This window comes from Leptodactylus fuscus, chromosome 4 (assembly GCF_031893055.1).
Source record: "Leptodactylus fuscus isolate aLepFus1 chromosome 4, aLepFus1.hap2, whole genome shotgun sequence".
Taxonomy (NCBI): domain Eukaryota; kingdom Metazoa; phylum Chordata; class Amphibia; order Anura; family Leptodactylidae; genus Leptodactylus; species Leptodactylus fuscus.
This window is the reverse complement of record NC_134268.1, coordinates 158630283-158648565: the sequence shown is the minus strand read 5'-3', so window position 1 is coordinate 158648565 and position 18283 is coordinate 158630283. Positions and strand designations below refer to the sequence as shown.

The window sequence follows — 18283 nt, the reverse complement described above, 5'->3', positions numbered from 1 at the left end:
AGTGATAGCTGTTACTGACAGCTATCACCCTTTTCCATAACCTCCGGTCGGTACTTTTACCGATCGGAGGTTTTAACCCTTTGATTGCGATGGTCAAACATGACCACCGCAAACAAAGGGTGCCGCGATCTCTCTCTCCCCCCCCCCCCCCCCCCCCGCCGGCACCCCCCGGACCGAGATCGGGGGGTGCCGGTATCTGTAGTACGTAGTCTGGGGTCTGGTTAGTGACCCCAGACAGCCCTGAGCACTCACTTACTTACCTGGTGCTCCCAGCGTCTTCTGGAAGTGAGCTGTCCCGTCCGCACAGCTCACTTCCTGTGTCTAGAGTGAGACACGTGCAGGCTGTCACTGCAGCCTGTGTCTCAGTCTAGAGTAGAGAATCAGTGATGCAATCTTCACTGATCCATGTGTCCCATAGACACAAGAACAAGTAAAAAAAAAAAGTGTAAAAAAAAAAAAAAGTATTTGAAAACAATTAATAAAGTTATAAAGTCCCAAAAATCCCTTTTTTCTATAAAAAATGAATTATGTAAAAAAAACCAAAAAATTAATAAAAACAATACATATTTGGTATTGTCGCGTCCGTAACAACCTGTACAACAAAACTGAAACAATATTTAATGTACACAGTGAACGGCGGTAAAAAATAACGGAAAAAACCCGCCGGAAGTAGTGATTTTTCGCCATCTCACCTTACAAAATGTGCTATAAAAAGTGATCAAAAAGTCATATGCACCCCAAAATAGTACCAATAAAATGCACAGGTTGTCCCGCAAAAAATAAGCCCTCAACCAACACTGTCAAGCGAAAAATAAAAATGTTACGCCTCTCAGAAGATGGCGATGCAAAAATCACTGATTTATGTCCCCAAATGTGTTTTTGTTCTGCAGACTTAGTATCGCATAAAAAAATAACATAAATGAGGTATCGACGTAACCGTACCAACCCGCAGAATAAAGGTCACATGTTACTTATACTGTACGCTGCATGGCGAAAAATGTAAAAGGTAAAACTCAATACCAGAATTGATTTTTTCTCTTTTAAATCCAGCAAAAAAAGAGTTAATAAAATGTAATCAGTAAGTTTTAGGCACCCCAAGATGGTGTCATTACAAAATACATCGTATCCCGCAAACAACAAGCCCTTATATGGCCACGTCAGCAGAAAAATAAAGAAAATATAGCCTCTACCAATGTGAAGACAAAATCACGCAAAATCGCCAAATCATTAGAACACAACTGGGTGCGGCAGGCAGGGAATGTATAAGCTGTGCAAGCGAATATCAGGGGACACCCTATATTTACAGCTTATGAGGGAAAATATACCAGAAGTGACCCCCAAAGTGACCCCAGTGTGACTCCCCCAATCATAGGAGCTACTGGGGGTACAGTAGGGAATTTAGTGTCTGCAATGTCCTCCGCACCGCTTATATATTCCCTCTTTGCCATCCGCTGTGCAGTCACGTCCGGGATACTAATACTACACTACACCCCCTGATAAATTCTTTTAGGGGTGCAGTTTTCAAACTGCGGTCACTCCTTTGGGGAATCCACTTTTCTGGTACCTTACAGGCTCTACAAACATGACATGGCGTCTAGATACCAAACATCTGAATCTGTACTCCAAAAGCCGCATCGCGCTCCTTCCCTTCTGCCCCCTGCTGTGTGCCCAAACTGCAGTTTATGCCACATGTATGACACTGGTGTAACCGGGGTAATGTCATATGTGAGTATAAACTGATATTAGGGCACATGTATGACACTGGTGTACCCCGGATAACGTACGTAATGTCATATGTGGGTATAAACTGATATTAGGGCCCAGCCAGACACAGAAGGGAAGAAGGTTATTTGGTTTTTGGAGCACAGACTTAGATGGTTTGGTTTTTGGATGCCATGGCACTTTTGCAGAGACTCTAAAATTTCCCCTACAAAATGGGGTCACTTCTTGGGGAATTCCAGTTTACTGGCACCTCCAGGGCTCTGCAAAAACAACATGGCACCCAGAAAGTCCCTCTAAATCTGTACCCCAAAAGCTATAAAGCACAGTGCTCCTTCCCTTCTGAGCCCTGCTGTGCACCCAAGCAGCAGTTTATACCCACACATATAATTTTTTTGCCCCTCGGGATCGCCCACTTAATAGTTTTAGGAGTGCAGGTCTCTGACAATACAAAGTGGGTGCAATGCATTGGATACCAAAATGGCATATTTCTTTAAAAATTTCAAATTTTGGGAAGCATTTTTAGTCTCAAAATCATAATACCACTTGATACATTCCTTGATGGGTGTAGTTTCTAAAATGGGGTCACTTTTGAGGGGTTTCTATTGTATTGATACTTTAGGGGCTCAGCAAATCCAACATGGCACCTCAAAACTATTCCAGCAATATATGCCCTCCAAAATCCAAATAGCGCTCTTTCCATTCTGAGCCCCAACATGTACCCATACAGCAGATTATTATCCCATATGGGGTATTGCCGTGTTCAGGGGAAATTGTGTAACAAACTGTGGGGGGCTCTTAATTCTCTAACTACTTGCAAAAATTAAAAATATGGCGCTAAATGGACGATTTATTGGAAAAAAAGTAATTTTTCATTTTCACATCTCAATGGTAAAAAAATCTGTGAAACACCTGTAGCGATCCTTCAGCTCTGGACTTTACAGTGTGCCCATACATCACTTTACATCCACATGTGGGGCATTTCTGTAGTTGGGGCAAAGTGCTTGACAATTTGTGGGGTGCATTTTCTTTTTTAACCCGTTGTGGAAATGCATAATTTGGGGTTAAAGCTACATTTTATAGCAAAAAATGTCACTTTTCCTTTTGTTGGGCCAATTCTGTTACACTCCTGTAGGGTCAAAGGGCTCACTAAACCCCTTGGTAAATTCCTTGAGGGGTATAGTTTCCAAAATGGGGTGACATTTTGGGGTTTTCCACTGTTTTGGCACCTTGGGGGCTTTGCAATCGGGGCATGGCGCCTGAAAAATATTCTAGCAAAATCTGGCCTACAAAATCCAATTAGCGCTCCATCTGTTCTGAGAGCGACCGTGTGCCCGTACATTAGGGTACCAGCACATATGGGGTATTGTCGTGTTCGGGAGAAATTGTGTAACAAAATGTGGGGTGCAGTTTCTCCTTTAAACCTTAGTAAATGTGTAAATTCTAGGGCTAAATGAATATATTAGTGACAGAAATTGAAAAATGTAAATTTGACCTCCATTTTGTTTTAATTGTTGTGAAATGCTGAAAGGGTTAAGAAACTTTCTAACTGCTGTTTTAGATTCTTTCAGGAGTGCAGTTTTTAGAATGGGGTGACTTTTGGGGGGTTTTATTAGAGAGGCCTTTCAAGTTCCCTTCAGAACTGAACTGGTCCCTTGAAAAATGTGTTTTGGAAATTTTCTTGAAAATTTGGAAAATTACTGCTTGACTTGTAAGCCTTATAATATCTGAAAAAAATTAAAGGGTGCTTAAAATTTGATTGCTACATAAATCAGAGACATGGTTAATTATATTTATGAAAAAATTCGGGTAGTATGACTTTCTATTTCAAAGGCTTGCAATTTCAAAGTTTGAAAACTGCATTTTTTTCAAAATCTTCACCAAATTTCCTATTTTTTCATAATTAAAGACAAAACATATCAACGAAAATTTACTACTGACATGAAGTACAATGTGTTACGAAAAAACAATCTCAGAATCACTTGTGTAAGTTAAAGCGTCTCAAAGTTATCGCCATTTAAAGTGACACATGTCAGATTTGAAAAAAGAGGCCTGGTCCTTAAGTCACTTTTGGGCTGTGTCTCTAAGGGGTTAAGGATTCTGAACAACATGTGATATTTACTGTAAAAATAACATGTGAGCACACAAACAACTACTGTGCTCTTTTGCTTTTTTTCATCTTTTTGTTTCCTTAGAAACAAATTCTTTATAACTGGGGTTTGATAAATGAGATTCCAAGTAGCAATAACCATGTTACCATAGCAACAAATCTCTGCTCTAATAAAAGTGCATGTGTAGAAGAAATACACAAGTGAGTAATAAATACCAAGTCTCCGAGCCAAACCTTCACTTCCAGATAAGAGTGTCATCAGCAAGACGTGCAGTATGTGACCGCTCTCTGGTAACAAGCCAATCTAAATACCTACCTGTACTCAAATATGTCATATTGCTTATTATTAATACTAACAATGATTATTAACAGCTTTCTACAGTTTGGGCTCCAGTGATGCTCAAAGAATATATTCTATAATATCTGAGAGCTCATCTTGAGGAATTTCTGCTTTTTAAATCCATAAGATGTAATGAAATACAGGTATATGGCCTATTCCAACTGCATCACATGAGCTTAGGGTTGAACTTCTTGCACAATATTTTATTTTTGCTTCAGTTGTCTAAGAAACCAAAGAACATCCATTGAGCCCCTTCCTAGAAAACTTACCTAAATTTACCTAATCCAAACACTAAACTAGTAGGACCTTAAAGGTATTCTAGAAAATGTTGATTTTTTTTTTTTTTTTTTAATAGTATATAATGGTATACAATAACATATGGCCACACTGAGGACCGTACTGTTCAGCAGTCTGTGTCAGACCATACTTCTTTCTAGATGAGAACTGAAACAATAAAGCCGGGTTCAGACGGGATTTTGACGCGGAATCCACGTCAAAATCTGGCTCCAAAAAAGGCCTCCATTGACTTCAATGGGAGCTGTTCACGTCTTTTTTACGCTAGCGTTTTTTGTGCTGCTTGTAGAAAAAAAAGAAGCGACCTGCCCTTTCATGCTGTGGATTCCGCAGCGCGAACACTTCCTCCCAACTAGGCCCATTCATTTGGGCCTAATCCGGAGCAGAATGCCGGTCAGCCTTAAAACCCATTCATTTGAATGGGTTTTTAAAGCAGAACGCCGGTGTCCATATGTAACCTCTCCGCGGACACAAAGTCAGACATGTAAGGCTTTGTGCGTATATTATAGGCTATTTCCTGACTGTCGTAGATTTCCAGTCTGGTGCACTGGCGTGCGCCTACTTATTAAGCAGCTGGAGACTCTTGATAATTCAAGAGTACCTTGTGCCAGTCAAGGCCTTTATTAAGACTGGCATAGGAAAAAAGCAGCCTTAATAAATTCCCCTCACTGTGTCCATATGGATCCGAAATCTCCAGTAAAGAATTACCTACATATTTGATAGATGGCATAGGATGGAGCTTTACTCTATACTTTAATTTTAAGGATTAATATGAAAAATCTTTGCCATATAAAGCAGTATACCTACAGGTGTATTGTATGAGCTAATACCGTAGCAGCCTATAGTGACAGCATTAAAGATCCACAGTATGGCTGTATGCATAAGGTGTTACCTATGAACTAACCTTAGTCACGTAATTTATAATGTACAGTTTTGGATCTGAGAAAAGACTGCAATGTAACTGAACGCATGAAACTAGAGGTACTGTTATGCCATAGTCCTGTACAGGGAGATCACTGTATGAGGTGGGTTTATGAATAATATGCGAATATTATGGGATAAAAATATGAGTCGATAAAAGGAAAACATACATTTCATGACAGTGCACACATCCTTCTGGCTACACAACAATAGTGTCACCTGAAGGCTGGCCTTCTAAAACCATATGGAGTCTATTTCAGTACTGACTCTAGAGACATGCATTCTCTTTAATGACTTGGAAGCTCTTCAGTCCCCAAGTGTCACTTACACTGCAAAATGCAGAAAATTCATAGTATTCAGTGCACATGAGAATACTAGCCACTTTCCAGATATATTGTGGGTAGAGTATGATATTATAGACAATATATTATATGTGCCCATCTGTATTAGGTGACATCAAATGTAAGGAATATCATGCATATGAGAAATTTGCCCTTTGTCATACATGGCTCTTACGCTAGGTTCACACCTGCGTTCATGTCTCCGTTCTATGGTTTCCGTCTTCTGCATGGCAGAAGACGGAAACCATAGACCGGGTCCGGCCGTGAGCGGCGGTGAGCGTTTTAGGCTCTCCACCGCGAAACCGGATTTTTTAATCCGGACACAGAGTACTGCATGTCCGACTCTGTGTCCGGATTATAAAACCCGGTTTCGCGGCGGAGAGCGCAAAACGCTCACTGCCGCTCACGGCCGGACACCTTTCTCACCCATTCAAATGAATGGGTGAGAAAGTCTCCTGCAGGCTTCCGTCTCCTGCATCTGTTTTATGCAGGAAACGGAAACCTGCAATAAGGACAGATGAACGCTGATGTGAACGAACCCTTACAGGAGATTTTATAAGGGCTAGTTCACACGGGGTTCCGCGTGTACACATTCAGTCGCGGCTGCAGCGCACTAACATCCAGTCGCGGCATTCCGCGATGGATTAGGCCCAAATGAATGAATCCACGGCAAGACAGGGCAGCTCACTTCTTTTTTCTACTACTAGCTAGCGATAAAAAGAAGCGAGCAGCTCCCATTGTAGTTAATGGGAGCAGCAGATTTTGAGCTGGATTCCGCGGCAAAATCCACTGCCAACTTGCCCTGTGTGAACTAGCCCTTAGAGGTGATATTACTGGATGAAATTTATGTGTTCCCCAGATTACCTAAGCACCTTACCTAAGGAGCTCAATGTCAAGCACCCACCACCTATGGTATGGGTGACAGCCCCTGCCCTTTCCTGAGTGCACAGGAAGTGTAGTCTGATGCCCTTTCCTGTTTGTAGTACAACTAAAAAAAATAAAAAATAAAAATAAAGTGCACTGTGCTGTATATAATGGAGGCCTATTCATGATATATGATAAATATTTCCTCACATACACATCTGATCTACAACACAAATGCAGTGTGAACAGAGTGTAAAGAATAAAATAGCACAATCTTGTGTAAATACACGACCGGTCTGATCAGCCTTACAATGTTCACACAGAGAGTAACAAAAATTTGGAAAATTTTCCAAATTTGCTGCTTTCCACTACGTGTAAACGTAGGCCACCAACATAATACATTTAGGTCATGCTAAACAGATATCATTTGATGTGGCTCAAAGAAAACAAAGAACAGCACCGAGCGGGCCAGAGCGTGATACCATTCGTATGGAATATTATAAAATATGTATAGGAAAGGTTCTCACCTTACTGAGTTGTGAAACAGCCACAACTCTGCCAAAAGCGTTGGAACCGATTGAGTCAGAGGATTCCTCTATGGGTGGGCTACAGCAGCAATATTCTTAGCACCCTACGGTGTGGATAGATACACATGTATGGACCAACACCAAACTTACGCCTGGAGCTACGGACAATACGGAAATGCGCTCCACCACAAATATTTGAAAAACACGGCTTTATTGGCAAACACAAGCGCAATTCCTTGTTGTCCATAACTCCAGGCGTGAGTTTGATCTTGGTCGGTGCATGTGTAGCTATCGTTTGATGGAATACCTGACGATGAGGATAATGAGGCTGAGGATGATGAATGCCTGACAAATCGAGCTACAGCCACTGAAGCTATAGGTAACAGAACACTTCAGCTCAAATGGAAGCAAAACCTGCTGTGATGACAAGCAGTGACATTAGAGCAGTGGCTTGTGTGGAGTGCGTCAAGTTTCCTACAAAGATCTCAAATCTCAAAAATTATTCCCTAAATAAGTAAATAGCAGGTTATCTAGTTGTGGAAAGTGACACTTAGCCAAAGGCGCACGGTGCTTTTTATCATCAGGTTGAGCTCCCCACGCACACAACCCATAGGCCTGAACAGGTGAGCCATCCACTCCCCTCAAGAAGAAAATATAACCCTGGTTGTTTCAGGAGAGCACACTATACTATCAGTTAACACTTAGTTGTACTTTTTTCAGAACTGCCTTTAGCAAGTAAGCCTACAGATGTCTATGGCTCCATACACTGTGAAGATCCTCCGGTCACAGCAACTGATTAATAGTGGTGCTGGGTGTCCCAATCATCTGATGTAAAGGATAGGCCATCAATAGCAACCCCTGGAGAAACCCCTTTAGGCATCATGCCTTTATGTTACACAAAGTCTTTACAGCTCAATATTAGGTGCTCGTGTCCCCACTGTGCCACTAAACAAGGGGCAGAACTGTTTGCTTCCTGCTCCATTCTCAGCTATTGAGAACAATTGATTCCAATCTGATCCTCACCAATCTGATATCCTTTGGATAGGTCATCAATTAATATACCCTGGATAACCCCTTTAGGTCAGGGCCCCACATGACATAAATGTGGCATTTACTGTCACAGCAAAGTGGGTGGGATTCCCACAATGCAAAATGGAAATGCTGCGATTTCCAAAACCATTGCGGTTTTGGAAATCGCAGCATGTCAATTATTAATAAATTCCAGTGGTTTCATTATATGTATGATTGAAGCAGAAAGTGTGCAAAGTAAACTTCTGCAAATGTTCTGTCCAACCACAATGGGTTGCACCATGGTTTTTACTGCATCGTTTTTTGGGTTTTTTTTGCTGCAGGACACCACGTGGGACTTTAACCTTAAAGGGGCTCTATCATTGGGAAAAGTCATTTTTTAGAAAAGCACATCCTTGCATAGCCTTTAGAAAGGATATTTCACATGTATTGTTAGTATGTAAATTGCCTCAGTAGATTTTGAATAAGTCAGTTTTTATTCATATGCTAATGAGCTTTCGACCATGCATTGGAAATGTCTGTGTGCACTGTCTTCTCTATGTGCATGCATAGCAGAGGCTGCTGTGCTGATGACTTGTCTCTGCTATACATACACATAGAACAAACGATGCATGGTCTAAGCTCATTAGCATATGAATATAAATCAGACAACATCTACTGAGGCAATTTACATGCTAAAGGTACGTGTGAAATAGCCTAAAGGCTATGCAAGGATGTGCTTATCTAAAAATGACTTTTCCCAATGATAGAGCCCCTTTAAACTGATGAATAAAAGAAGAGGAAAAACAGCACATAAGAGTATAACTCCTAGGATATCACTCCGATCATTTTTCAAATGAAAAGCTCTTTGGATACATATCCATAATACTGCAAGATAAAAGATACTCTCAGAAAAAAATTACTTTATTCTCATTAATTTAATTAATAATTTAGCTTCACACCATCTTAATGGCATGTCATGTGTAAGTATGGTTAAAAAAAAACATGTAATCATTCTACAAGGAGAACACCACGTACTGGAGAGAAACAAGTTCCACAGTACAAGATAAGACGTGACTAAGACTAAACAAAGCATGTGTGCTAAGTGAATAGCCTATTGAGAATCCTTTTAAAACAATACACCTAAACTTGACGATGTGGAAGACACCAGGATAAAAAAAGTGCATTATTGTGGAATCCAAGAAAGTGTACAACACCAGTAAGTGGCACAAGATAAGAGCTGAAAGCTGTATTCCTATACAGTGCTTAAAGTGATTTTTGAGGGTGTTGTTTTTTTTTTTGTTAATAACATGAAACAATATTTGGGTGAATACAGCCTATCAAATTCAATTACCAGAGATCACTATCATACAGTACAATTCGTGGCATACAAAGGGATTACTTCTAAGAACTTCATTACAGGTCTCAGTGAGGTTACAGCTATGTTCACATACGACAGACTGGATTCGAGACTATCCACAATCTGTTTCCGCAGAATACATGGATTTCTGCAAAGCCTTTTCAGATGAATGGGACTGTATGCAACAAATCTACAACTGTTTATATCCACAATGTCTCTGTTCTCATTAGTGCCATCGTTTTACGGGCCATGAGGTATATAACAGATCTTTTATTATCTTCTGCTGTATACAGTGAGCGCAGCTGACAATAGTATTTTAGCAAAGTGTGAACAAAGGCTAAATACACTATGATATACACCTATATGAGAATCCAATGTGAATATTCAACTTTTTACCCCGACATGGTTTTATTAGTGGGAAAACATATGCAAAAGAAATCTATTATGAAGAGCAAATCTAACACTAAGGTTCTACAATAACTTTCTACAATACAGTATAATGCTATGCCCATCAAGCCAAATACCAACAAAACATCCATTTTACCTTCTTCGGCAATCTGCAGCTGATCGGCAGAGTCATCGTAAAGTCCCTCCTGGTCATTTTCACAGTCGCACTCATAGCTTTCCTCATCAGTCAGCGGCTCAATAAAGGACATCATTAGAAGTAGTTATATCCAGGGCTGGAGGTCACACAGCTTATTAAAGGCACCCGTGATCTTAATAGTTAAAGGCACAAGTTGGGTGGCCCCTAAGGGGCCACATGCGTGGCACGGTTAGAGCACAGCGGGAGCCCCATTTATGGGGCAGCATCCCTGGTCTCTCACATACTTGGAGCACAGGACGATGTGATAATACCTGAGCACTCTCACCGCTGACACATAAGTGTAGCCAGCAGGGACTGGGATCCACCCAAGTATAGCAGCACCTGTTACACGTCTAGACCGAGACAGCTGCTACAAGAAAGAATAAAACACAGTCTCCACGACAGGGCAAGATTTTAGAATACACTGCTAAAAAACAAAACGAATCCAGAAAAATATACAAAGAGAGAAACTATTTTAGAATACTGTTCTCCCCCTTTACATGTGAATGGTATGTTCCCAGCAAGTTTCATAGCAACTGCAGCAAGGAAGTGCTGGCTGATACTACACCTCACCGAGGGTGGGACGACAGGTTCCCTTGTCAATGATTCATTAACCCTACAAGTGACAGGAAAACAATTACAGTCTAGCGCACAACCATCAGGACAAGTCAGGGAGAGCTGAGGGTCCCTGTATACCGGACCTCTCCTCAAAATAGCTGAGGAAATGACAAGACTCCGAGAGGCTAGGAAATCTAATCTTACTTCAAGAATGGATTTCTCTCAAAATTAAGCAAAATGATGAGGTGAATGATGTCTGGGACAAAGCGCCATAGAGAAACAATACAATAGTGTATTTACATGGAGGTGCATCCTACTGCAGTATGGGTAGTGACTGGCAGTGTGTAAGTATGGGTGACCACAGCCATTGTGTCCATTACATACATAGACAGCGTGGTCACTGATCCAGGGAGTCATTACTAGGTGGAGAGGGGGAAGTATTAGAATTTACACACGGGAGGATTCCTGTGAAACACATCAGCACTGTGTCATTCAATATTTTATTGTTATGCGCTTATATAAAAGTGGTTGTACAAGTGGAGTCGGCTGCAAAGAAAGTCTCCACTTCTCACATAATACTACTGTAATACAGGCAGTGGCATAACTACCGGGGTAGCGGCTGCCAAAGGGCCTGGGACATTAGGGGCCCGGCGACAGCCGCTACTCCTGCGGGTTTTTGGTTTTTTTCTTAATAGGCCATAACTCCAGCCGGTAATGGGCCCGATTTACTTTTCAGACCCCTGAATATAATGACCAGGGGCCCAGGAGAGGTAAGCGAACATAATAAACGTGTTACTTACCTTCCCATGCTCCATACAGGCATTGGGCCTAGATGTTTGATGTCCCTGACCTGCGTCCTGGGTCATGTGACATCCGTACATCATTAAAGATGGCCGACACCACCGAAGACTGCAGCGGAGCCGGAGATATGTAAGTAACAGTGTTTTTTTTATGTTTGTATCACCCCAGTCTCCAATTATTATACTCTGGGGTCTGAAAAGACCCCGGAGTATAATGATTGTTCATGGGTGTTCATCATGGGGCATAATATCGTGTGCAGGGGCCACAATGGGGCATAATAATGTGTGCAGGTGTCGGTCAGGAAAGGGGGGTCCCATGTCAAAAGTTTGCCACAAGGCCCAGCCATTCCTAGTTACGCCACTGAATACAGGGCTTTAAAAACTGCATCATGTACATGTGAGATGAGCTCAGTAAAGTCAGGATCATATAGCTACACTGAAAAAGACAAGTACAACCAGTGGGGTGTAGAGAATGTGGATAAAGTAAATCTCTACTTTGTTTCCATCAGCATATCATGAGCCAATCTGCCCTATAAAGGGATAATTCCATTTGGATACGGATGCAATCTTCAAGCAGGTATATAAATGTGGATTTGGGAGTCTATGTCATCAAGGAAGGGGGGATCTGGCCGATGCCGGCTCGCCGGTGGTTATCAATCTGTGATGTACAGTACCAGTCTAGTGCGTGAGGTTTCACCAAAGCTTATCCACATGCTGCAGAAAAACCAAACAAACAAATAATACAAAGTGACCTATCCATGGAAAACTTAAACGCAGCAGGAAACGCACCGCAACTCCAGTGCTTTGCCAAGAATTTTGTGACATCTTGACTTCAGTGCAGCAGTGGGTGTTTAGAGTATGATCCCTCACATCTTTTAAATATTAAATTAATAATGTATTAAGAATATAAATGTACTTTGCTTTTCCGAGATACAGCAAGGATCCTCCCCTTTTCATTTTTCTCCTAAGATGGAAATAATTCTACTAAATCATTAAAGGGTCATTTCCATCTTGGCAAATCACTACAGAGATGGAAATAACTGCTTAGAAATCCCAACTGGCAGGGAAGGACTTAAGAGGCAGCCAAGAAGTAATGCTGTATGTAGTTTCCGTAATTCATGGTAGCTACACAAACACCATAGCACATTAAAACCTACGCGGTCCATAACAGTGGAACTATGGACAGTACAGCTCAGGTGTGCCAGGAGGTTTCCGTAGTTCACATTCACCTCTAAGGGATAATGTTACTAGAACAGCACGTCTCCTCTATACCCGATGGACTTGTACGGGTGATTGGGACTTACCGGCAGTTATTCCCAATGTGGAGATGGGAATACCCCTTTAAAGGGGCATTCCGATATCAAATAAAGGTTATTATATGATTTAGGCAATATAAAATAAAGTTCTCAATATTTCTTGCAGAAATTATTCAGTTTGAAAAGGGAATTTTGATCTTGAAAACTGTGAGTACATTTTGGAAAATCATCTAACTTTCTATGATACAAAAAGATTTACTTGCAAAAAAACAAAACAAAACAGGACTATCCCTTTAAAGATATGCCACCAGGAATTGAGCATAAGTAATAATCACCTGACCTGGAGGAACCCTATGCTGAACAGACATTTTCTGAGAAATAGCATTTGCTGTCTGCAATAGTCATGAGTTCAATACATACACTCACCGGCCACTTTATTAGGTACACCTGTCCAACTGCTCGTTAACACTTAATTTCTAATCAGCCAATCACATGGCAGCAACTAAGTGCATTTAGGCATGTAGACATGGTCAAGACAATCTCCTGCAGTTCAAACCGAGCATCAGTATGGGGAAGAAAGGTGATTTGAGTGCCTTTGAACGTGGCATGGTTGTTGGTGCCAGAAGGGCTGGTCTGAGTATTTCAGAAACTGCTGATCTACTGGGATTTTCACGCACAACCATCTCTAGGGTTTACAGAGAATGGTCCGAAAAAGAAAAAACATCCAGTGAGCGGCAGTTCTGTGGGCGGAAATGCGTTGTTGATGCCAGAGGTCAGAGGAGAATGGCCAGACTGGTTCGAGCTGATAGAAAGGCAACAGTGACTCAAATAGCCACCCGTTACAACCAAGGTAGCCAGAAGAGCATCTCTGAACGCACAGTACGTCGAACTTTGAGGCAGATGGGCTACAGCAGCAGAAGACCACACCGGGTGCCACTCCTTTCAGCTAAGAACAGGAAACTGAGGCTACAATTTGCACAAGCTCATCGAAATTGGACAATTGAAGATTGGAAAAACGTTGCCTGGTCTGATGAGTCTCGATTTCTGCTGCGACATTCGGATGGTAGGGTCAGAATTTGGCGTCAACAACATGAAAGCATGGATCCATCCTGCCTTGTATCAACGGTTCAGGCTGGTGGTGGTGGGGTCATGGTGTGGGGAATATTTTCTTGGCACTCTTTGGGCCCCTTGGTACCAATTGAGCATCGTTGCAACGCCAAAGCCTACCTGAGTATTGTTGCTGACCATGGCCATCCCTTTATGACCACAATGTACCCAACATCTGATGGCTACTTTCAGCAGGATAATGCGCCATGTCATAAAGCTGGAATCATCTCAGACTGGTTTCTTGAACATGACAATGAGTTCACTGTACTCCAATGGCCTCCTCAGTCACCAGATCTCAATCCAATAGAGCATCTTTGGGATGTGGTGGAACGGGAGATTCGCATCATGGATGTGCAGCCGACAAATCTGCGGCAACTGTGTGATGCCATCATGTCAATATGGACCAAAATCTCTGAGGAATGCTTCCAGCACCTTGTTGAATCTATGTCACGAAGAATTGAGGCAGTTCTGAAGGCAAAAGGGGGTCCAACCCGTTACTAGCATGGTGTACCTAATAATGTGGCCGGTGAGTGTATATCTCTCCTTTGAATCCAATTGTGACAGGTGGATTTGCCTGCAAATGCCATATAAACACTCAGTGAAGCCTGTCAGACTGTAAACTAAAGGCACAAGTTACATTAGTATTGGCAGGTCAGTCACAGATTATCAGACCTGGAAACTCCCCTTGTAATCCTGACCATGAATGTGATAACATGGATTAGGATAGAAAAGTACTTTAGAATGAAACTCAAACAAAAAAAAAGAAGAAAAAAAAAGACCGCACAGCATTCTTACAGAAAGTATAGGGCCGGGGGAAGTAGGGGCTGCTAGCAGCATAGATAACTGTATTGCTATGAGCCCCTCTTCCAGCATACTGATCAGACAGGTAAATCCGGCAACTGGGATTGTGAATGCGGCCTTAGGCTAGAGCTACACTGCAACTTTTTGATTTTAACTATTTAATGACAGTTGCAACCCACAAGACTGCGATCAATCAATGCATTCAATTGGACTACAGCTGTACCTAAATAGTTAAAATAAATTCATAGCGATACAAAATCCACAGTGTAACCCTGGCCTAAAGGTCTCAGGACCCAACATAAAAGGAAAAGATTGCCTAAACTCCTTTCAGCTAAACTATAAAACAGACCATACAGTGCAAGATAACAAACCTTATATGTAGAAATAGGAGTCCACATACAAATGGGTGGACAACCATGGATTCTTGACCCCAAATCCAATGTAGATAAATAAACAGCAATCCAAAAAATAAAAGTGAAATCCGGTGGAGTTTATAGAGGGCATATTTGGGAGATGAAACATTGCACATGCAGTAAACTACACCGGATTTCACTTTTATTTTTTGGCGTGCCACCTATATCCTTATTTATCTACCTTACAGACAGCTATTTATAGAGGCACTGGAGTCTGTATAAAAACAGAGGAATTGACGTTGGTGGTTAGGCCTACTGACTCGACTGCCCTGCATTCTTCATTTAATTGAAGGCAAGATTCGTCTCAACTTCATGTTGGTAGAGGGATTCCTACCGTCATAGTCATATATGCCTCCCAGCCACAGTCTGCAGAAAATGAGAAGTTATTTCTTTTCTTTTTCCGCTGTGTGAACCTACCTTAAAGGTGTTTGATGGGGTTGAGGTCAGAGCTTTTTGCGAACTAGTTAATTTTTCCCACACTAAACTCTCCCAGCCATGTCCTTATGTCATGCTGGAATAGAAAAGAGCTTATACCAAACTTCGCACAAATTGGAAACACACACAATTGTACTAAATATCTTCATATGCCGAGGCATTAAGATTGCCCCTTAAAACCAAAGAGGTCCTAGTGCTTCAAGTATATTGGTATAATCAATTTTCTTTTTTTTTTTAAATTCAAAGTGTTTTATTGAAATTTTTTACATTTTAAGAGAAAACATAAGCAACATGACATGTTTACATAAGTTGTCAAACAGCGGCAAGTTATTTAACAGCGGTATGCATATTAAACGAAGGACATATTACAATTATCTGGAGATATCCGGATAGAGTCAGATGAGGGACAGGGAGAGAATGACATTAAACCTATATGAGCATCTGAAGAAGAAAAGACAGAGATAGTTAAGTACAATCAATGTGGAAGAGGGGTTCCCTACTGCGTTCTAGAACTGAGGATCATAACAAAGGGAGGGGAGGGGGGGGAAGGGGCGAAGGGAGAATGTGGGGAAGGGGAAGAGAGGGAGGGAAAGTGTACGTGAAGTCGAAGGTGGAGAGCTATTAGACAAACGAGGGGGGAAGGGGGGAATGGGAGAGAGCAGGAAAGCTGTGGAAGCCTAGATGAAGAGATAGGGGAAGAATTAGAGAAGAAAATGAATGATTGGGGGAAGGGAGGTAAGGTATGGAGTGAGGACAGTATGAAGGCGGTAAGGAAGGATAAGGGTGGAGAAGAATGTACGGGGGGATAGGTGGTAGCATATTGACCAACTCACGAGTCCAGGTACTTCAGGAAGGGGGACCAGGTTTTTTGGTAGGCAGGGAAGCATCGTCTAGATTTGCTGAGTAGTGCTTCAAAACGAGAGATCTCTCTAATTTTGTTTTTCCAGAGAGAAATGGGTGGTGAAGAAGTTTGCAACCAGAAGCATGGAATCAAGGACTTGGCTGCTGCGAGAAGGTGAGTAGTTAAGAGGTGCTTGTGAGGGTCAAAAGAGGGTGTGGATAGTGACAGGAAGACCATCGTAGGCGACAGGGTGAGTTTGGAGTTCGTGATTTTCCGAACTAGAGATTGAATTTCTTCCCAGTAGTCTTTGATAATAGGGCATGACCACCATAATCAATTTTCTTGTTATAAGAAAGAAATACTCCCAGTTACCGTATATACTCGAGTATAAGCCGAACTTTTCAGCACAGTTGAAAAAGTCCCCCTCGGGAAAGAGCAGGCGGCCCTCTCCTGCGCTAATTTAGAAAAAAAAAAAAAAAGAAAAAGAAATTGCCGCAGCTACCGTATCCTCCAAAGTGCCACCTGAGGCAGCCGCCTCACCCCGCCTCATTAGAGGTGTGGCCCTGTTTCCAATGTACTCACAGTTTTCAAGATCAAGATGCATATAGGTAGGTAATGTTCTCCTGGCATTCGCCATGTCGGACCAGTTCTGAAGCAATCTTTGTATTACATTCATGGACATTTCCAGGTAATACTGCATTTACCCTGTAGCTGAAGTGCCCAGCTCGCCACAGCTTCCCCTACAACACTATGTTTTTGCCAAGGTTGCGAAAGTGGGACCTGTGAGGATTAGCCGATTCCTGTGGCAGCCACATTCCAATAGGGAAAAAAATAGAAAAAGATCGGGGTGGGCACTCACCATTCCATAGACGGCAGATGATACTTGATATCTGACACTCCTCATGTGTAAAATCAAAATCCTTTATTAAGAATAAATAAAAATAATACAGGGAGGGAGACAAGGCATTATAGGCAAAAAAAAAGGCAACAGCCGTTTCGCGTCTAGTACGACGCTTTTTCAAGCCAGAAATGCAACATTCCAATAGGGGCAGTCTCTGAGGAGAGATCCCCAATAAGGCACAGATTTGATGTCTCTTTTGAGGTCTCTAAGGCACAGATGGAAAAGAAACAAAACATACAATGCAATACAATGACAGACTGAACTACTTCTGCGTTTCCATAGTTACAAACTCTGACACTGCATATATATTTATGATCGAATTAAGAGCAGAACAAACACGGAGGAACTAACTAATGTGAGGATGACATATACATTCAAAGGAAAACTACATAATGTCTGACAATAAAAATCACCAGGATGACATCAACCACAGGCAACTCTTACAGATCCATATGACTTGTTACCTGGAACTCATTTTCTGCACTAGCATGCTGCAATATAATATAATATAATCCTACTAATACTATAAATGTGAAAGTTTGTGTGCTTGGATGTTTGTTCCTCAATCACGCCACAAAGGCCGAACGGATTTGCCTGAAATTTCACACATAGATAGAATGGAACACGTATTAGAACATTAGGGAAGGGGGTGGGGGGGTGGGAGGAGAGGCGGGTTGAGAGTGGGCCGGGGCACACCTGGGTATACTGCGCAGTTTCCGAAATGTACCAGAACCGACACGCCGCCACAGGCGGATCAGCGCCAACAGCAATTGCAGATGTTGTTAGCAACGACCTGCATATACAACACGCGGACAAAGTCGCAGGAAAATGCTAGTATAAGATAAGTCTTTGCTGCACTGTCTGAGCTAGACAAGAATTTGGGATTTACACACTTGCAAGGAGCTCAAAAAGAAAAACCGCTTGTCATTAAGATTTGCCAAGACAGTGTTTCTCAGACCATGAACCCCCACAGCCCTTGTTATTCAGTTATTCACTGATTTATTCTGGGGGACGCACTTTATCATTCTGCTGTACAGATCACTACAGGAACATGAAATACAAGAGAGCATTTACAACGTCCTACTTTTTGTGTTGTGTAGATTG

General features: G+C 41.8%; 1 protein-coding gene across 9 annotated transcripts in view; it reads right to left on the bottom strand.

Moving 5' to 3' along the window:
* Positions 1-18283, bottom strand: part of TRAK1 (trafficking kinesin protein 1) — a 146157-nt gene that overhangs the window by 51340 nt on the left and 76534 nt on the right. Inside the window, exon 1 of one of the 9 annotated variants that reach the window (XM_075271242.1) lies at positions 10029-10349. The exons of the other annotated variants lie outside the window; for them this stretch is intronic. Within the exon in view, the coding sequence (XP_075127343.1) occupies positions 10029-10143 (115 nt within the window). The 5' untranslated portion in view covers positions 10144-10349. Of the gene's footprint in view, positions 1-10028; positions 10350-18283 lie in introns of those variants that run through there. 9 annotated transcript variants of the gene reach the window in all.